The sequence below is a fragment of the Vanellus vanellus genome (assembly GCF_965231255.1).
Source record: "Vanellus vanellus genome assembly, chromosome: 4".
NCBI classification, from domain to species: domain Eukaryota; kingdom Metazoa; phylum Chordata; class Aves; order Charadriiformes; family Charadriidae; genus Vanellus; species Vanellus vanellus.
In genome coordinates, this window is record NC_138909.1 from 35,179,653 (window position 1) to 35,202,091 (window position 22,439).

Genomic DNA, 22,439 nt, shown 5'->3' on the forward strand with positions numbered 1-22,439 from the left:
GGCCACAAAGTACTCTAATACCACATTCAAAAGTGAAAAGCAACAAGACAGCAGAACGGTTCACTTCTCAGTACCTCTCACACTCACATGCAGAGATTTTGAGAGAGAAGCAACATCAAGGATAGAAATGGCACCTATAGTATTCACTATAGTCAACCATATACAGAAATCAAATGCATATAGTCCATGGATTGAGCAGCCACATTTCCATTCAAACATGACCTTAGCAAGGTCTGTGAAGGAAAGGACTCTACTCTCAAGATCACATTAGAAAAAACATCATCAGTATGTGACTTCTGCATGCTCTGTGAGCTGACAGAGCCAAATGCAGACCACAGCATTTAGTTAATGTGCATAAAATATTAAATGGCAGCTCTACCCAAATCTGCCAGGTTGACTTGTGTTCTCTTGACAGTAGATGGATAATAGCGTAATGCAAGAAGCCATCCCTTGCGTGAAACTAATCATCAAGGGGAAATAGTTCAGGTATAAAAAAACCCCACACCTTTAATACATTTGAAGGTTTCCTGAAGAGCACATTAAGATTAAGACCTAACAGATGAGATTTCCTCATTTTTAGAGAACAATATAGAGAGTCTGACTACAGAGTAAACAATTTCTTTCCAGCCTTCAAGCGCACAATTTCTGTTTGTGGACATGATAGGCTATACTTCAAATGATTTCTGAAGAAAATGAAAACAGGTGAAGGGATACTCACTGAATCTTTTTTGGGAAAATAATTAAGATCGCACAACAGAAACTTAGAGCAGGTAGGTCAGTTTACATTTTATTCAAAAGGTATCATCTTTGGCTATAGAGGGTCTTAAGTGACACCAAGGACAGAAATTAAGCCAAGTTATCTATACTGTACAAAGTTAGGGGAGGTATTCTTGTGTTATCCACTTTTACCATGCTTAGCTGATGAAATAAGATGGGATCACAGTATAAGAAAGAGCATAATTTATCACTATTTCTGACATGCGTGAATCCTGGGAGCTATGTTTTTAAATAAACAAAACAGTGTTTTAAAGGAAAAAATGGTTGTGGCCATTTCTAAGTGTTCTTTTTCTGGGTGTACTGCATTGGGCACTTCTGCCCCAAGCACATCACAAACATTATGGCATTTGCTTTGTAACCTTTTTGTAATGTTGGAAATGTCACCTTTTTCAGTGCTCCATTACCTAAATCCAGGAAGGACCCTTAATTTTGAGTGCAGACTTTGATTTAAAATATTTAACTCAATTACAGAGAAGTATAGCTATAACTGAAAAGAGTATAAAAATATCTGCATCTGATCTACAGTACTTATTTTCACCAGAGGCACATATTCACTACGGGAAGAGTTGCTTAGAAGGAATTTAATCCATCTTCTTCCCTCCATCAGTCCTCCTAATTATAGCATACACAGGGATAGGCTCTAAGGTTGTGAAGCCCTTCATCCAAATCAAAGTTGGGAGTATGGACCATACAAATATATTACTGCGGGGCACTAAGGTATCACTGAAGTTGAATAACTGAGGTTGGAAGTGAGCTCTGGATATCAACCTATAGTCCAACCCCCAGCTGCCCTTTTTCACTCCGATTACTCAGGAACTGTGAATGACTTCATATCTGAGGTGGGATAAGAGCATATCTAGAGCAGTTGCCATGGAGCAGATGGCATCTGATGACATGTTCTCCCATGACTGCACACATGCCCATACCCAGTATGGGTCACTGCTGAAGCTTCAGAGAAGCACAAACAATTGTTGCACTTGCAGAACGCAGCAGGCATTGACCACAGTGAAGAAGGATCTTAATTCCAAATTTTTAAAACAATAAGCTTTCAGAATAAATTTTTTGTTTTAAACAGAAATAGAAGTGCTCTCCATCCTCCCTCAATCCCCTGAAAATTAGCTTGCATAAATAGGGGACTGCTGGCTCCTATCTTCCCCTAGGCAAGCACACTATCTAGCTATACCTTTGAGATATACACACATATACAAGTACATATACCTATACATAGCTAGGTATCTATAATAGCGTATATTAATATCTACGTGAGTATATACAGGCATATACACACCTATATACTGTAATTTTTTTATATATATATATACACACAGTCACCCCCTAGATATACCTTTGATGCATACGCATTTCATGAAACACATCCAAGGTTGATGTCAACAAAGACTACAGTGTTTAGAAGCCATCAATCGGGGCCAACTTTATGCCAGCAAACATTAGCTAACAGAGTACATTGTTATCATCTACTTCAATAACTGCTGTTCCAAAAAGCTGTAATCATGCATCATGAAATTTCTGGCTAATCTTTGCTGGACCACAAATGAAGAGCCCAAAATCTGCAGATTTCCAACCCACAAAAGTGGTTTTATAGTACTTCACCAAAACCAGACTGCCACTTTATGCTAGTAAGCAGCAAGTGAGCAGATTCAGCCAGGGCTTGTCTATCTAGTTATTCTGCAATAACTGGTTTGGATTTAGTCTGTGTGGAACTGTCCTTTTCCTGAAATAAAATGACATTTTCTAGTTAAACATTTTTTAATATAGTTTTTAAAATTTATATTTTTTGTTAGACTAATCAAGGAGAAAGCACTTGTTCTGAACCAAGAATGTACACAGTCAACTGTTAGTCTGGTTTCAATGTATGATTCTCCTCCACACGAGTTATTTTTTGTTGCAGATAAGCCTTGAGACTAGAGACTTTTGATATAAGCTACAAACAATGCAAAAAAAAACAATGTATACCAGCAGAAAAGCTCATAAAATCTGGGGGAAGACAAGATGTACATTGTGACACTAAATAATGTATTACATATGACAAAAACATACATATATGTAGAAGACAGATTCACACCCTTGGGTATGACAAAAATACTTTGCATCAAGTATCTGCTCACAGGTCTCTTGCTCAAATATGCACTTTTGTTTGTAGAAAAGTCTGTATTTTCACAACATTTAAACAACACTCTTTTTATTATATGGGAAACAATTTCTTCCAAAAGATGTTCTATACTCATCTGAATATAACCTGTACGCTACAAATCTATAGAGCAAACAAGACCTATAGGTTTATCTGGTATTAGTTTTCATTTTTATTACTGTAGCACAAGAAAAATGCACACAATTGTAAAGGTTTACAGTGTCACTCGCACACAATTTGTTTACAAGTCTTGCAATGCATGGCATTTTTCTTCAACCCCCAGCTCCTAGAGCCAAGACGATTACAAGAGAATCTCAACCTCTGCTGAAGTCTGTAGGTTTAATAACTGTGAAGAAAAAGCTTGTGAAAACGTGGATCGATTGTTTCATACAGACACAGAAATTGGAAGGCATACCAATTTTCTTTTGAACTGCAGGATTTTTCATTAAAATGGTTGAGAACAACCAGAATTCTGGAACAGGGTCTGGCAAATCCACTTAACCAGCAGAAAATTGGAGACTCCCTGGTAAGAGGAGACATAACTCAACTGATCTTGTTAGAATCCAATTTCTATTTATCAGTCCTTTGCTTACAGGCCGATCAAACTGGCTGCACATAGAAAGAAGCAGAGGAGGCAAGAGTAGGAATTTGCAACCCCACCCAACAGAACATTACTTGGTATTAGAGGTGTCCCATAGCAGGAGCCGAGGGGCGCTCCATCCTCTCCACAAAACGCACACATGCCAAAATGCACACATGCAAGATCTTGTGCAGGTGCTGCCTCAGGCCAAGGATGCTGGTACTCAGCACCACATTGTAGACCTTCTCAGAGTTGGATTTCTTACATCCGTCCCTCGTATCCATGAAACTGGCTGCAGAGTTGGATTTCTTACACCTGTACCCTGCATCTGTGAAACTGGATGATGCCGTGCACAAGAAAAATGAATGTCTGTATGGCAGGAAGGAATGGGCTGAAGAAAGTGCCTCAAGCCCCAGAGGCAAGTACATCTCCTATGACTCACAAAGTTTAATGCTTGTGGTTTGGAAAGGCATAACAACACAGGCATGGGAGAGGCGTAATACCAAGTATTAAGGACTGGTACTGGAAGCTGTTAATGACTGAAAACTGGGAATAAAACAAGAAAGGTGCATGAAAAGCTAGAAGATTAGAGTGAAATAAAATGAAATAGGATCGTGTGCATGCTAGAAATGGCCTTTTAATAAATAATTGCTTATTAATATTTTTCTTTTTTATGGGATCACCGCCTCATCCACGGTGTTGGATGGTCCCACGCTGGGAAACTACGTTGTGTGCAGGCTCCCTGGTTCACTTGTTGCAGAAATTTCTGCATTTCTAGTTTTTAAGGAAGGAGGCAGGGAGGGAAGGTGCAGGAAAGAAAACAATGTAGCTGTGGGGGAACTGCATTCTGTGCTGCCTTCTGGTAGTAATTCCTGCCTCATGCAGAACAAATACCTGAGACCGAGCTGTTCACAGGCAACACCATGGTATTCTCTGTTTTTCATATGGTTCACACAAAATGTAAATACAAAACACAGCTGCTACAGATCAATGGAAACTATACTTTCAAAACATGAGGCATGCATTTTACTTTACAGAAAAATAATTGTTCTGTGCTCCAAAGAGCTCAAAATCTCAGATATTTGCTCTACTTTGAAAGAGATGAACCTTGAGAAAAGGAGCAAGGCAAACTGTTTTTTGAGTAACTCCTGACCAGAGGAGTTGGGTTCCCTTGCATGAAGAGAAGGTTTTAGTCAACCACAACTGCGTATTTTAGTACCAGCATGATCTGAGCATGCGTAATGTAGTACAGGAGCAGGATATTATATACCAGCAAAAATCCAACTTCAAAATAAAAATCCAGCCTCCCATTGCTAATAGCTACCACGGCAGCTGCATGCAGTTCACTTTGGAAAGCTGTCAAGAAGTGATGCGGGAAGTCTGCCTCGTAGAGGAGAGTTCTCATCTGAATTGTTAAACCAGTGCTTCCTTATTAGCTCAGATACATCTTTATTTTAAAAATGGAGGCAACATCAATTTCTTCCTGAAACACCTTTCAAGTGTCAACAACAGCTTTCCAAAGGAAATGAGCGGGCTAAGAGATGGTTTCAACTCAACATGCAACCATCATACATTCTATTTTAAGCCTGTCTGTTGCCACTAACTACTGGATTAGTTAAGCTGTGACTGTTGTTACACGTCAGAAATCCAGCTCCTGTGACAAAATAATACAGCTTTAGTTTCCAGTAGCAGGTAGAAACCTATTGTTTGAAAATAGTCACAAGATGTTTTTGATGATTCACCCACAACTGAGTCTTGAAAAAGACACCCCCGAAGGAAAAAATATTTGAAGGAAAATAACAGGGGCTGTAAAGCAAGTCTCCAGAGCCTACATACCTTTAAGTAGACAGAGACATAGTAAATAGGTGGATTGGCTTTCTAGTGTGAAAGTTCAGTACCATCTGTTAACTTCAACACTGCAGCGTGTCTTCTAGAAGTCATTACTTCTATAGATTACTTAAAGACCGAATGGTTTGGCAGAGCCAAGAGGCTGGACACAGTGACATTTCAAATCTATCGGAAATACGCAGGTGCCCACGAGCATTTTGTCTAAATTCTGTTTTGACAGAGCAAGTACTTTGAGAAGCAATCTAAACAGAAGCCATGTTAACACCCAAATTTCATGTTACACACAATACTGCATCCTAACAATTTTGTCATTTTTCAGTCTCTTGTTAAAAATCAAAGTAAGACTAAATGGCACAAAAAAATGACTATAATATTTCAGCTCACGCATTGCTTTTTAAAAACCAAGCGAATGGGACAGTTTCAAAACAAACAGTTCTTGTGAAATCTTAGCCTTGCATAACACTCATTTGCATACACTGTACTGTATAGCTCTGCACTGTATAGCTCTGTACTTGTGCACTATTACTTGTGCTCTCATACATATTCAGGAGGCACATAAGCCAATACTTACTCAAAAATCAACCATTACCTAGTTCAATGAAATAGTTGTTTCTCTGAGACGTTATTGTTGATTTTTCTTGGTCATCAAAACAAAACCCCATGAATTACATAGATCCTTGGTATGAAGGAATGCGTTAGCTGATGTATGAAATTGTTCTTTCTTTTGCACACACACCTTCATTTTTCCACTCCAGAAAATAATTGCAAGAGTAGCAACAGAGAATGAGTTCCCTCTTCAGGCAACAGCTGAAGAGCTTCAGTAATGTGAACATTTCTACAATGCTCATACAATCTATCTAAACTGTGACTTGGAGGGGAAGCAAATTCAGTTTTCACTCCTATTCAGTCTTTGACCTCTATGCTAAATAAACAGATGGAGTGATGGTTATCAGCACCAGCTGTAACTGTGTTAGCAGCATGGACTCCTGTCCGCTAGGAATCAGACTCTGGCTATCAATACTTTTCAAAAAGGCTGCAAGCAGCACACAAAATGCAGTAAGTCTTTGTTGTTTCCAACCAAAGCTGGTTTCAAACCAGTGAGCTACTGTCTGAATTTTCCACCCCTTTCATCTGTTCTGTGAAGCTCATCCCCACAGCAGATGTGGTGTTTGGGAAATCCAGGAAGTTCCTGGATCCAGAAGTTAGTATGCATGGGACACAGAAGAGGCAACTCACACCCCAAATTATGAAAAAAATCCCTACCACCACCTGCTATACAGAAAAAATAATTACCCATTCAGTACTCAATTTCCTCACCTACAAAGCTAAATGTTTCCCTTATGAGAGTAGTGCTGGGCATCTCAAGAGATGTGCAAAGCCAAGGAATGCACGAACTGGAGAAGTGTGTACACAAGAGTTTGTGGATATGTCTGTACTGGAGAGTAAGTGCAATGCTGAGAATCTCGGGCCACTCCAGAGTCTGCACTTCCTCGCCCTGACAGCTGCATTAAGTCCGCGGCCTTACGCTGTGATAAGTTTGAGGCTTGAAAACTCAAGGGATCTGCAAAAAATAACTACAAAAAGCGTCAAGGAATGCAAAAAAACATTCCAAAATCGACACATTCTCGGCTACTGTAAATCAGCACAGGCCAATTGGAGGCAGCTACATCAGCGGAGACTTTCATTTAGAAGAATGCTGTGCTGTAGGCTGAAAAGTTCACTTAATTTGCAGCAGATCTTAGAATAATTAAAACCCAAGTGATCTTGCACTAGTACAGGACCTGAAAGCTTTGCCTTAAAAATTAAATACTTAATAGTTATATAGCACGTTTGCTACAGAGAATGACTTCACCTTAAATAGTCTGTACACATATGGTAGGGAAAAAAATATATATGGTAGACCATTAAAAAAGCTAATTAATATCGATGGCAAGCCATCTTAAAAGGAGTTTTAATAACCACTGCATTTACCAACAACCAAACACACAAATTATCAAAGCATCCACATTGATTAGCTTTAACTGCAATACGCTTTCTGATCTTTGGGCATAAATTCTCAAACTAATTCAGAGGGTGCAATAATACATAAATATTTTCCACTAGCTTAATATGAATTTTAAAGTTGGAGGCTTTGTTTGGTTTTTTTTTGTTTGTTTGTTTGTTTCTGTTGTTTTGTTTTTTGGTTGTTTTTTTTTTTTTTTCCCCAGAATGATAAGTATTCTAGATAACATATCCGCGAGGGCTTATTCTTCTCCATATTGAAAGAAATCATAACTCTGCCTTTGGCCTTAAATCAATAGTGATGTGGACTCAATTACTCAGTAACGCACTGATGTATACCACCTTGCTTAATTATAACAACACAGTGCAGTATTAATACCTAAATACAATCTCATTTGAATGGTGGTCTTAAAAAAAGGAAGTGAAGAACTATGGGCAATATGTTTAATCTTAAAATACGGGGAGTATTTAATCAGTTCTGACACAGCTGAACTAAATAAAGCCCTTGTTCATTTGTCTGTCCTCAGATCATGAAATTAATTGTTTTAAAAACCTGGAAGATTCAGAAAACTTCCAATCAGTGACAAATGTAAAGAAGCAAAAAACCGACTGGGTTTTCTTTCACATAGTAGGTATCATAAACATTACAATTGAGAAAACATTTTAAAATGTGTATTAAAAATAGGAGTATTTTCACAATGGAGCTACATTTTTATAATCAGCAACAACACATCTTTTAATGAAGATGCAGCGCAAACTGGCCTATCTCCGTTGATTTCAATGGAATCAGGCTGTTTCACAACAGCTTCAGAATAAGCAGAGCTTTACACTATGCTCCAACACACTCCACCAAAAATAAAGAAAATTGTAAAGGAACGCTCCCCATGCTTTTCTCTCCAAGAGTGAGATGTACTGTTACACATGAGACGTTTTAAAGATATGCAGATTAAGAACATTCTGGTACACAGTAAAAAAAAAAATTAATAAAATAACCAACGTTTGTAAATCCAACAGTCTAGACAGACCATCATCTTGATGTCTAAAACACCAAAAATCATAGGATCTACTTCTCACTCCGTATGTTCTTCCCTCCTCCAGTTTCAGCCTAATCCTTAATTTAACTCATTCAAACATCCCTGCCAGAGAAAGTCAAAACAATAATGTCAAATTTAAGAAAATGCAGAAGGTGTTAAGCATATCGATACACTGCCAGTCTAGTCTACATGGCAGGGCATTAGGAGCTAAGCTGAATACCAACCGCATCACCCAGACAATGTTCAATTACAAATAACAACTTTCCTCCCTTAGTTATTTTATTCATCTGCAATGGTACGTTTTGTTTTTCTTATAAAAGGTTTTAGGGTTTTGCTTTACATGTACGCCAGGGTCTGACATTTAAAAGAAAAGACACACACAAAATCCACGTCAGCTGACTGTTGATCTGTCACAACTGCCAGCATCAAGTACACAGCATTTAATTTCATGGTGAAAAGACATCACAGGTTTTCCTCCCCATACACATCTATGTGTATACACATTGGTTTATACATCTATGCTTCCCAGTATGGCTAAATTGGCCTTTTGTGAATAACAGAAATATAAAGCAGGTATTAACTTACCTTACGCCCATCACTTGCATGGCAGTTCACATTTAAAGGAGTCAATAAAGCCATCAGTTTTTCTTCATTACCACTCCTGTAAATGGAGAGGACAGGATTATGGAAAGGGGAGAAAAAGACAGAGCTCTTTGCAAAACATTTGCTAAGGAGCTGGATATCAAAGTATAGTATATTGAAATTTGTACTCTGCCAGGGAAAATGTCAGATGGCTAAAGGATCTTCAAAACCAAGGGTAAATACAGAAAAAAAATATTAAATTTGCAGTTGTTTATTACAAAAGATCATGCAAAAACACCTCCTAATTTCTCTCCTTAACCTCATCCTATATTTCCTTTATGTAATTTTACAGATCGTCTGAAAGCCATTTGCTGAATTAAATGCTCTAAATTAAATATATTTTCATAGCATATAGCCCATAACATTTGAAACAACCGCATACCAATATCCAGAATTTTTTTTAGAAGGGTTAACAGCCTATATAAAACAGTCTTGTGCTGCCAGAAGGAAGGATGAAAACATCTTTGGAATATACGACTGAACTTTACACCTTTTGTATAGGCTTCCTTATGCTCTGTTCTGATAAAGCCTATTTTCAAAATATATCCTAAGGTAGCAGTAAAGACCAAAAGAAAAGAAAAATTTCAATATTTAATTTGCTCGTAAAAAGAACAGTCACAAAACGATAAAGAGGATTTAAGCAGCTTAAAGCAAAAACTCAATATTAACCTTATAACCGCCATAGTGGGGGATTTCAATTACATAAACAGGCTTTTCCGTTTGTACCAGACTGTAAAGTCCAAAGAGATTTATGTTAATGAAGTGGTTCGTTTGCATCGTTTCACGGAAAGGCAATGACAACACATTACTGTTTAAAAAATCCCTTTTCCTCTCCTGCTTCCACCCCCAAAATATGCTTTATATTCTAAGCAGCACTCACCTAGCAGCTTCCAGGAGTTCGTCCTTCTTGTATTCACCTAAATGATTGCAAAATATCATGCTGTTAGCATTTGGCAGAAGACAGATTAAGAAATGCAGTAGGAAGCAAATACAGAATTAAAACAGAGAAGAGGAGAAAAAAGCCCACACCCCGCTGGGTGATGGAGCTGTGACGTTAGCCAGCTTGTGGAGGCAGCATCACCAGTACCTTGGAGACGGGCAGCAAATTGACGCATCTTCTTGTCCAATCCTCAGATGGAAAGGCTTTCTTCGGACGACCAATGACTGCGAAATCTTGTGTCCAGAAACACAGTCCCGCTGATAACAGCATGTCAGCTGAAGACAATGTCCCCACCCCCTGCCCTATTCAGTATGTCACATTATACTTGGGAAGCATAATAAATTCTGAGACAAAAGCGAGGCAGTGCGGCTTTTTAAAAGGTACAAATTACTGATCTCCAAAGCTCTCACCAGACTATTTGAATGGTAATATTAGACTTCACCAAGTTCTTCAGAAGAGCAGCGATTAGTTAAAGAATTCCAAATATTATATCATCAGCCACTTCCCAAGAAAATAGGCATTTGAAATAAAAAGCACAGACAAAAGAGCATGAACTCTCCAAGAGATTTTGCTAAGAGACTGTGAGGTTAGAGATAACCACGAGTAATGTTAAAGCAACATTTACATTGGGAAATTCTGAGTTACAACAGAAAACTCAGGAGGGTTGTTGCATCACAGGATTAAAATTGCACATGATTATCTTAAAAAGAACATGGAACAAGATGACCTGTGGAAGTAAGACAGTATTCTACAAGTCTGAGTCGCGATGATATTGTGCAATACAACTTTAAGGGAATTTCAATTCAGAAATTAGAAAAATAGCTTTTAAGCAGCTTCATAAAGTCACAGAAGCAGAGGGTATCTTAAGAGCCCAAAGATGCAGGGCTCGAAAACATACTGTATACCACCTGCCAGAGAATTAAGCCTCTAACCACAATGCTGTAAGAAAAACGGGAAGATGAAGCTGTCCTGCAAGAAAAAAACCAAACAAACACTTTTGTGCTGCCTCCTATGTGCATTTGTAATGAGCCTCCAGTGAAACTCTCATTACAGGTGAGGAAAGCTGTCAGGCCACGGGAAATGCTAGATCGGACTGCAGGTAAACTGGAACCCTCCTCTGGAAACGATATCCCTCAACAAAGAATTTCTTTAGGCTGCAGGAGGAGGGTTAGAGTCCTCTTCCATTGGAAACAGCTTGGTACCATCCCCCATCACAGCTCCTCTGGTTATCAGGAGAGGGGGACAAGAACCGCAACAAAACCAGCCCTCTCCAGGGCCTTACGGAGCACTGTTCCGTCCAGCATCCTGCCTTCACCCAGGGGTGAGGAGCACGAGGGTGAGGACACACAGCCATGCACCTCCCACCCCAGCCCCCTGGCTGCAGCTGAGGGATTCACAGACAAAGGCAGCATCTGCATCTCGTAATACTGGTGAACTTCCCGTGCACAGGCATGCTTAATTGCTTCTGCAACATACTCAGCTTTGGGAATTCACAAGAACCTGCAGCAAGGAGTTCCACCGCCTGACTGCCTCTCGCATGACAGGTCTCTCAGCTGAGCAGTTCTGTGTTGCTGAACGCCAGCAACGGAGCAGGCGAGTTCAATGCAAAGGCCGGGGACTGAAATTGACATTTCAAATATAGGCCAGGAAGGTTAACTTCGCTTTTGGAAGAATTCGTACGTCTGTCTGTCTTAACAAAAGCTTGATTATGAAACAAGTAAAATGACACAAAAATATGATTGCTTTTGTCTTGTCGCCACTCTCCAACTTCATCAGAGGGGGTTCCTGCCCACCACAGGCAATTGCCTTTTCAAGCCATGGTGCCTGTTCCTTTTTTTTTTCTTTTAAATGAAGATAAAATACTGGGCACAGTTGTGAGTGTTTCAAATCAATGGTGAGTGAAAAGCTCTGGACAGCATGTGAGGAGGAAAAAAAAGACACTTTATTACTACTGCATTACTTGTGCAACAATCTCAAACAGCTGGATTTCCTGCAGGAGAGTTATTGGCCTGTATTATATCAACACTTTAGGGACCTAATCAGATTAAAAGAACTGTTTGCACATTCTGGTTTGGCAGTGCATCTAGGCTTTTGAATACTATTAGGTTAGACAAGTGTAATATCATTTTTCCTTCATGCTTGGTAAGTTGGTACTTTAACACACAAAACCCCTTTCCTCAAATACCTTGATTAGGAAAAGCAGAACTGGAAGGCTGTGGCTCTTGATTTAGAAACGTCCCACTGTATGCGTAAATCAGTTACTTTTACTAAGTGGTACTTTTTAAAAAAAAGGTATTTACAGATACCATTGAAATTCACACAAGCAATTCTTGAAATTCGTCACAGCTCTCCCACACTGTGATACGGATTAGGAAAATATTATCTTGTAATTAGCTAACTTTATTACTCTCAAAAAGCAGTTGCGTTTTGCAAAGCAGCACCTAAAGTTACACAGGCGCTTACAGCACACCATCAGGTTTGGTAAAAAAGGCCAAGTGTGTTCCACAGGGCTCTGGTCTCCTGGCTAGGAACGGGACGACGGGGAAGCCCTCGGCCACCCAAGCCAAGAGCTGGTGGGATGCCACTGAGCAGAGTGAGGGCTGGCTGATGGCATGTGGGACAAGTGGGTGGCACTGCCCGCAGGATCGGCTGCTGCTGGCGGAAGCTATGTTCCCACCAGAGGGCTCTGCCAACACAGCTAAAGCTGCTTGGCTACAAAGCATATCAAAGGCCATCCTGCAGCATTTGGCCACAGCTACCTAATAAAATATTCATTTGCAAAGCATTTGAAAACAAACCATGCATGCTTGTTGCAGAGATGAATTTCAAGTTCTGAGCTGAAGTACAGGAATACAGACCATCAACCTCATGTAATACTTCTGTTCAAAGAATGCCTGTTTGAAAGAACTGTTTGACTTGAACCAAACTAATAACATCACTTAGAGAGCTCCTTGGGGCAGGTTAGGATTTATAGTTTTGCAAAAGGGCACCTGCAGAACAAAGCACAGGTAACAGCCTGAATTACTCTTCCAAATCTCTTAGCAGTTGCTAGCTTTGAGAGGAAAACATCCTTCCGATCAGCGTCAATACAGAGGATTTTTGGCAGCAATATTTTGGATAGCACAAAGCTTGTCTGCCAGAGGAGTGAAAATTAATGTCATTAAACCATGCCACAGAAGATCAAAACTGAAATACAAGGCTGTAAACAATTTTCATCTATTTACTATCCATCCCTTTCACCATATCTCAGTTCAATCTGTCCTTTCTGTGTTTGATGACAAGCCCAAACAATACACAGCCACACCACCAGACACATGTGGCCACACTAGGTAGGTGAGAACTTGCCAGACGTGCCTCCCTTCCCCGTACAAGAGAACCCAGAGCCAACAGCCCAGAAAGGCTGCAACTTTTTGACCTGGCAGCCCACAAGAAGAGCACTGGACCTGCTCACCTCTGCATACTGGGTAGCCCAGAGACAGTCGGCCTGGGAATTTCTGAAGGCAAGGACAGAAAGGGTGCGAACTGGGGAGCAGAGCGCTCTATACCAAAGCAGTGTCCCTGTTCCTCAGTGTCTGGTGTTCACTGCATCAGATCAAGTTCTTCGCTTACAGCTTGCTCAGCATCCTTTAAACCATCAAGTTCTCTACTTGCTCTCAGCTCCAGATCACACAACTGCTGCTCCATTTATGCTGGAACTAGGAGGTTACCACTGGTAACCACAGATAATCAATGTTTCAAAACACAGCTACCACCAGGCAGCTAACTAGCCCTATCTCTGTCCCCTCCGAGGAGAAAACCAGTTATCTCCAAGACCTCTGATCGGCTGCTGTGAACTACAGTGACCACAGCTCCACATGCTATGCACCTGCTGCTGTACCCGGCCCTAGATGCATTTCGCGGGAGCTAATTAGCAGCATATGCTTATTAACTATCAGACATCAGTGGCTGCTTGCACCCGGCGGTTAAGCAGATCAGTAGCTGAAAGCTCAATTGAGATCTCAGTGGAAGACAGGAGACCTTGCCTTGCACTGAGACATCATGCTGATCAGCAGCCACTTTGAATCCAACCGCAGCAGATGAAAGTAATCGAAAGAGTGGAGCTGGAGACACACACAGACATGCAGGAACATTTTATTTGGGAGAAAGAAAGACAGGCGTGCACCAACAGTGACAAGCTGAAATCTTTATGGGCTCCTAATGTATTTCTTTCATTTGTGCTTTCCAGCTTAATAATAAAAGCTGCAGCCAGAAAAGCACAACCAGCCTCCTGCAGCCAGACTCCATGAGCCCTCCTCTACCATCAACCTGTTCCTCCTGCTTCCCATCTTCAGGGTGCCAGCTTCCTATTTTTGTTGTCACTGGTGCCACGTGATTATGTGGTGTTATACTGGGTCACACTGAAAATCTAGGTGCAGCATAAATCAATTCCATTACTAAAGAGTTACAAGGAATAATCAGTCAATCCACTTCTAGCTTTAATTCACTAGCAACCTTTAAATTTTAAGCCAATTAAGTAGGCCTGTGAAACACAACCATCATATACGCATGTGTTTGAGACACATTTGTGTTTTCTTTAAAAATCCCAAATTTTGCAAAAAACTAATGTAATGAATCAGTCCTACAGTGTGCTTTACAGCCAAACAACCCTATTTCACTCTCTCCCAAAGTGTTAACATTTCATCTGACCACTGCAAGCTGAAAAACCTATCTGAAGGCACGGCATAAACCAGCGGTGCTTTTCCAACGCATCTACACTATGAAACAAGGTGATTTGCTCTCCTCTCTCTCTCCCCCTACATGTCAGCTAATACAGAAACAGCCAAACCAAAACATCAACCTGGACAATGCAGTTTTTACATTATCATACTAACATGTCAGTTTTCCACAGTGAGGAAGATTCTCCAAAAAATTAATGTCACACAGATTATATCAAGCCATCGTTATCCAACATAACAGCTGAAAATAACAGGGGAAAGATGGATGAAAATATTTTCAATCAATCTGAAAAAATAAAGAGGATGAACAAGTTGCACATCATATGGAATCACAGTTACAAATTTACATCTCCAGAGTACTGATAAACAATGAAAAATTTTACACTAGCCAATGGTACCCTGCTTCTGAGATACATGAGAAAAGGTCATGGGCTTGACAAATGTGCAGCCGTGGCCACAGGCCGGGGAGAGAAGATACACGATTATTAACATAATCACAGAATGGTTGAGGTAGAAGTGACCTCTGGAGGCCCTCCATCCAACCCTTCTACTCAATCAGGGCCACCTAGAGCAGCCTGCTCAGGACTGTGTCCAGATGGTTCTAAGGATGGAGACTCCACAACCTCCCTGGGCTACCTGTGTCAGTGGCTCAGTCCCACTGAGCTCGACTCATTAACCTTCAAAGTGGTGATCTCTTCGGGTTCTACATCTCTGCAGTTCTACATTTGACTTCAACCATGTGCAGACTGTGGCTTGTTATTGGCTCCCTACCCTGAAAACCTGAACCACCGCTTTTGAAAATACACGTCCCACATTAAGACTGAACAAGGTATTTGTGAACAGCCAAGCAGATTTTTTTCAAGTATTCACAATTATCCAGCAACACAGTGGACATGGGCTCTCTGGCACAGCAGTAGAGACAGCGAGTATCAGAATCTCTTCATTTTCCTCATTTAAGTGCTTCTGGTGCCTTTCCAGCCAGGTACTCTGCTAGCACAGGAATGCACGGTGCTGCTGGGAAAACAGCATCAGAGTCCTATGCAGCTGGGGGGCTGAGAATTTGTTTTTCCATCAGATTTGTTACTTCATCCAGCTCAGCCTGTGGCCACCCAAACGGGTCCCTGAGAATGAAGGGCCTGGGCAAGATGGTGCAGAGAGGAGACAGGGGAAAACGGAGACTGCATTTGAGTTAGCATTGCTACAAAGAAAGCAATCTACGGACCAGAATCCAAACAGTGTTTAGCAAAGAAATAAACACGACAGAAATAAATTAAAATACACCTTTTCACTGACCTTCCAGGACTTCACAGATCTACGAGCTAGCAATGAGCACACATACACATATGCCATCCTTTTTAATCCACTGCAACCACAATTTATAATATTTAAACAAACATTCATGTTATAACCAGAGCAGGAGGCTTTTAGTGGTTATGAGAGAGTACTGGGGTGTGGGGTTTGGGGTTTTTTGGAGGGGGTGGTGTTTGGGGGGTTTTGTTTTCTTTTCTTTTTTGTTTATTTTTTAAACCACCATTTTCCTAGCAAATTCAAATTTTATTTTCAATGCGGCTGCTTTTGGAAGGGTCCAATTACGCCATTAAAACACTCATCAATTCCTTTTTCCCCGTTTAACTTTTCTTACAAGAAAAGAAACAAATGAGACTAAAATATGGAATTAAATCAGAGCAAGGTATTCTTACCATCCAAAAAGCACAAGATTGTGGGAAAAACCACCTGACACAGCCAAAAAAATTTCAACAATTAAAAAAAAGGTGTGTTGAAACAATATCCTTTGGGAAATGGCATTTATAACTAAGTAGTACAAGAAACACGTGAGAAGGAAGAGGAACAAAAATAAGAATTTCAGATTTTATTATTATACTCCCTTACTTCCCACTTGTTTAGGTTTAATTTCTTTATGCCCCTTGCACTTCTCCACTCAGCTGTTTCTCACAAGTAAATGGGCTCATTTTATAAGCTGTCTAACAGGCTTGACCAGGAACACAGCAAGACCCTAATTTTAAGCTTTTGTCACAGATGAAAAACACCAAAGCAACTCTACTACATGCAAGAGTGAGAGAAAATCAACTCAGAAGATAATGTCTTCAAGAACAAATTGCACACAGGGGGGAATGTTACGGAGGAGGAAAGGTTTGGTACCTTTACTCTGCCTCTTCTGTTGAAGATGAGTCAGGAACTGTGCGTGCAGATTCAAATTAGCCATACGTAACAGAAATTTAAAAATTGAAAATGGTTCCGCTAATAGTGAAGTGCTTCTAGGGACATAGTGTAAGGGGGGTTGGGAATTAAAGAAATAAGCAAACATAGTTTGGTTTTGGCTACAGCTCGACCAAACTGCTGAGCTAGCAGTATCCTACGTGGAATAACTTTCAATTAGGTGGACAGAGCTCGAATCCAGAGCATTTCTGATTTAGTCTTCTAGAAACAGAAAGCTGGATCTGTTCTAAGGCCTGGCAGGAAGCACCATATTGGGAAATCTGCAGCTTTATATAGCGCAGATTGGCAAAACCTCTGCTAGGGTCTTAAGTGATGGAAGAGGTTCTTGTCTATTAAGCCATCAATTCAAAGCACATATTACATAAGTGTATATAAGACACAGCAGTTATTAAATGTCATCTTCATATCTAAGTATAAATTTCATGTACATTATAGTGTTTCGTCACCAAGAAGGATTAGGTGGTATATCAAAATGTGTCTCCAGTGCACATGCAATTACAGCACCATTAAGTTTACATTTGGCACATAACGTAGTACTGGTTCTCAGAGGAACTCTTTTCAGTGGTACTGACCTATTTGTTCAAAAATGCTATCAGATTTCCTTCACCATACTGTGGCAGGAAGATTAGAAAGTCCCTTTGTCAGAGGGTTTCAAATTTCTGAACTCTTAAATCATAGGACACAAAGATGAAGTTAAGTCGATCACAGCAAACAAAGGAATCTTCCTGAATGGGCAGGGAGAAGACACCACTGCAAGACCATAATAATAAATAAATAAAAAAAACCCAACAACCCAACAAAGCAACAAAAAAACCCCAACGTAAAGCCACCCATCATGTGGTAATCCACATAATCATCTCGCCTTCAACATATCATACCTATCATACCCTACAATATAATTTCTTCTGAAGTAATATATCTGACAAGCCTTCTAAAACTCATTCTCTTTCATGTACCTGTACAAGTAGTTTCAATTTCTTCATATTAGTGCACACTACTCACATAAACACCATGCACACATCCGTTTTTCTTCGTAGTGTGAAAAACGTATTCTTTTTAATACAACTGTGCTATTTCAGAATGCTGTACTTCTCTTGAAGACACACCATCACTCTCATCTGTCAAGTTTTCAGGCTGAGATTGGAAGAGGAAAAAGAACTGCAGAATTTCAAGAGACTGGGAAGAAAATCCAAACCTTCTGCAATTCAAAACACACCGGTGATAGGGAAAAACTGAAGGCGTCGAGGCTCATCTTTTTACCAAATACTCATGAGATCTCTTGTGAAATACACATGGAAAACGAAATTTGATTGTTTTTTCCAGAGCATTTGAGCCTTCCCCATTACCTACACCTTCACGCCTAATGCAAAGGCAACATTCCCATGGCTCTCCCTCTTCCCTTCATTTCTTGTACTAATTCCAGCTATCAGCAAAAACAAAACTCCACTGTAATTCCCACTGGTCAGGCCATGCTCCATATTAATAACTAATAAACAGTGGTACGCCTTTTATCCAGAAACTACTACTTTCTCATTTCTGTAATATGTTTGCATATGTATTTTTTCTCCAGGATTTCTAGGAAAACTTTCCAAAAGACAAAGGACTAAGAAACTCTCTTTGTCAAAGACTTTAGTACAGCAGAGGTGGACAGATAGCCAAGTAGTATATCCAGAATTGAGCAGAAGAAATAAGCTGCTTTTAGGTTACTGCAGTTTTCAAAAGCCAGCTCCCTCCCCTGTCCTTCCAAACAACCTCCACAAACAAGGAAATTATTTGATCCCCCAGAATACCCTCTAAAGACAAACTACAGAAACACCTGCTTATAATTGACACAAGGCATGGAAAAAAAACTAGCAAGAAAAAAAAATATAACCCTCAGGAAAGCCATACTGTACAAAAGCAAGCTCCAAAATTATGCTCCATCATCTAATCTTTTTCCGAAAAAAACTCTGGAGTGAACACAAGCAGACTAAATTTTGCAATCGCTCCGATTTTGTAGATACAACATGCTAGCAAGCTGGGAACAGTGTCTGAAAATCTATAGCTGGATTCAAAACTGAAGCATTTATTTTAACCCCCCCCCAAAAAATATCTATACAGCAAACATGACAGATTTTGTACTAACAACTTGTGCAGATTTAAAGAAGTGGGGGTTTTTTGACATTAGCTAGGAAATGAATGAGACATTAAATGTACACATGTGCCAAAGTATTTTTTTACCAACTAAAAGTTTTTTACTGAACAGTACAATCCTTCCTCTGTACATCTGAAGCTGCTTCATGTATCTAAACCTACTCTATGAGCTTGAGAAAACAGAGGCTGCCACCTTGTAAAAATGCACGCGTGTTGCCACAGTTGCCCTGCAGCACGTACGTACCCTGGAAGGAACTCAAATCCAGTTAAATCACTTCTCTACCTCCCAGACTAAAACCATGAAACATTCCTAGGCCTGCTGGGCCACAGACTAACAAGAAGAAGGAAGGAACTCCTTTGTAACTGGAGGAAATACAGGACAAACCTGTCAAACACACTACTTTAGAAGTTAAAGAAACCAATGCCACAACATTATCTTTATTACCAAGAGCAGAGATATCACTAAAGGGATAAAAAGAGTCACTTATTCTTATTCAATACTTAAGCAAAGTACAGCAAGTAAATCCTTATCAAAGGATGTCAAAACAGAGGTAACAGATTTTGTTATAATGAACAATTTTGTCATGCCAAACAGGAAACTAATCTGTCAACAGTTTAGTTTAAGTATTTTGAAAACTATGCATTTCCCCACAACAAAAAGATGGTAAGAAAATAACCCAACCACTTTCCCACTTACATTAAAGCCATATAACTCAAATAATTTTGCCTCGCTGCTGCGGGCAAATTTTCCCTCCCCGTGAGTTTTTATTTGCCGGTTAAGAGTCAAAAGACAGCTGGAAAATAAGGAAAAGCCTCGTACAATTTGGGGGAGAGAGGAGACAGTGGCATGACTGGAAAAGGATATGTGGATTGATTCAAAAGACTTGTGACAGTACCCCAGAGGAAAGAGCAGCTGTGTTTGACTTGGATACATCCTTGCCCTCCCCTACCCATTCCATCAAATCTTATGATATAGGGAATATATACTTAAAAGTGACAGTTCCTTTTGTTTTGTCTAATTTTTCAAAACTGTCTTTAATGCCTTTTCTGACCACACATTTACACTAGCAGTTACCAGTCACAGTAGCTCAGATCAAGGTTTGTCTGATCTCAGTCCCTTATATCAGCCTCATTGTTTTAAATGCTTTGCTAGGTAAATATCTAATGGGTAACAGGATTACACCTATGATTTCTTCAAAAATAACCCCAACCCAACAACAAACAACCCTCGCTGCCCTAAATGACAATATGGTTCACTATAAAGAGTGGAAACAGAATAGCACCACAGGAAAAAAGAAGGCTGATAGAAGGAAAGAGATAGTAACTCATTAATTAAAGACAAGAGCTGTAGTTCACCAGCCTGCTGTCATTACGTTTCACCTTGAAATGAGAGCATTCATTCTTCAATTTTTCATTTATGCACAAGAAGTTTCACCTAATGGAATACAGGGCTGCCTGTTCAAGAGATACCCTACATAAGATGACTATGGAAACCAGTCACCACTTATATCCAGCTTGACACTATTGATACACCATGTGCACTTTATTTCTATTGCACTGGAAAACTAAGTACCAGGACTTCACTGTCACAGGTATATCCATGAATAAAGCACTTTCCAACCCAAATGTTCCCTCTTCATTGTGGGCCAGAAAGGAAATACATAAACTGCATGTACCCGCAGCATGACAGCTCTGCAGGTTTCTGTGCAAACCTGCAGTGAAAGGTAGTTTAATTATGTTCCGCATGAAGTAGGAAAAAATATTGCTTTCCATTCTCAGTTACAGTAATTTTCACTAGATTTAAAGACTCTGCTTTCCTCAAATAATTCAAAAATATAATTGGCCAAAAAGTATTCCTACATTCCTCATTCATCACAACCATTAATGACCTTAAATATCCCCACGAAAATACATTTAAATGATCCTCTTACTAGGTAATAGGATTACCAGCAGCTCCTAAACCAGCCTATTTTGCCAATGGCTTTATTTCAAAATTATTCTGAGGTACCCTTCATTTTTAACTTTCAAATAAGTGGTATTTTAAAAATCTATTTGACATAAAATGAAAGAGGACCATGCAAGAGTTAATGCAGGTTTTCTCTGCTGTGTCCCAGGTGTATTAGTTCAGCATGAGCTAACCCAGTACTACCACTCCTTCCAGAGAGCACATACCATCACAGAGAAATAATACTGTATCTTCCCCAGCACCAGCTTAGGATTCCTGCTTACCTGTTTCTGTTAGAGGCCAGTTACTGATGCAGGAGATGGCGAGATCTACCACTGAGAGATTTTGCTTCCTGAAGCTGACTCTCCTTTTTGCCACCCTCTGAGCATACCTCAGGAGAGCAGAGCAAAGACAGGTTATGAGAGAAGTGGGTCTGTCTTCAGAGAGCTGGGCAATGAAAACTGCAGGGAGGAAGCACAAACTCACAGAGAAAGGACAGCTCCCACTGGATCACATTGTGCCATTAAACCAGTTATAGCATGTATGTCCAGCGTAACATCCGTTACTACAATCAAAACAGGTTTGGATTTGGATGAAGGACACAGGCTGAGAAGGAACAGGCAAGGAAATATTCAAAGGGAGGGAGTTCTAAAAGTTTCTGGTGTCCCCTTTTTCGTTCAACAGTCACACCAGCAGTCTTGACCCCTGGCTGTGGGCTATCTAGGAGTTGTCGAACAGTGTAAGACATCAGTCTACATCTTGTTTTTGTCAAGACAGTTTTTATATTTACTATTTTTGGCCCAAATAGAAGGCTATGCTTAGATATGGAAGCCCTCGTCATTCTTGAACATACAGATGGTGCTTCACAAGAAAGTTTCCCTCTAAGAATCAGTGGTGTTCTCTGGCTACTTGAACCGTGCTTGGAAGTACGGTGCTTTCAGGAAGGGATTTCTGGCCAGCAGCTATGAGGCAGGGTCTCAGCAAACAGTCACGCTTCTCCTTTTCTTCCCTTCTCACTTTTCTTACCTTCTCCAAGACACTGCACCTAACCTTAGCAAAGAGAGAATATCCTACAAAGGAAGGTACAGCCACTTATAGTAAGAGCCACAATGCACGTAAGTAAAATTATTTTCACTCTAACTTGCTAGCTCTCCAGGAGGAAAACACTCATCTACCATCTTGCAGTAGTGCAGACAGACAAAAGTGGGTGGATTGTTGAGATGGAGCTACATTTTTCCTGCCAGTGATCAGGAACAGGTTTCCCCACATATCTCTTGAATTCGTGTTGAGCTAAAAAGATTCATGAAAGGCAAGATTTACTGGGTAACTAGACCAACAATTTCTAGAACACTGGTGAGAGTTCTCATCTAGCTCCCTGAGGATATTGCATCATTTGAAAAGAAATCACTTAAAATAACTGTCTTTTAGATTTGCAGG

General features: G+C 40.0%; 1 protein-coding gene across 1 annotated transcript in view; it reads right to left on the bottom strand.

Annotated features, from left to right (window-relative positions):
* TNKS (tankyrase) overlaps positions 1 to 22,439 on the bottom strand; it is a gene marked incomplete at its 5' end in the record, with an annotated part of 141,976 nt that overhangs the window by 53,524 nt on the left and 66,013 nt on the right. The window contains 2 exons of the mRNA XM_082483110.1: positions 8,975 to 9,050; positions 9,912 to 9,948. Of these exons, the coding sequence (XP_082339236.1) occupies positions 8,975 to 9,050; positions 9,912 to 9,948 (113 nt within the window). The remainder of the gene's footprint in view (positions 1 to 8,974; positions 9,051 to 9,911; positions 9,949 to 22,439) is intronic.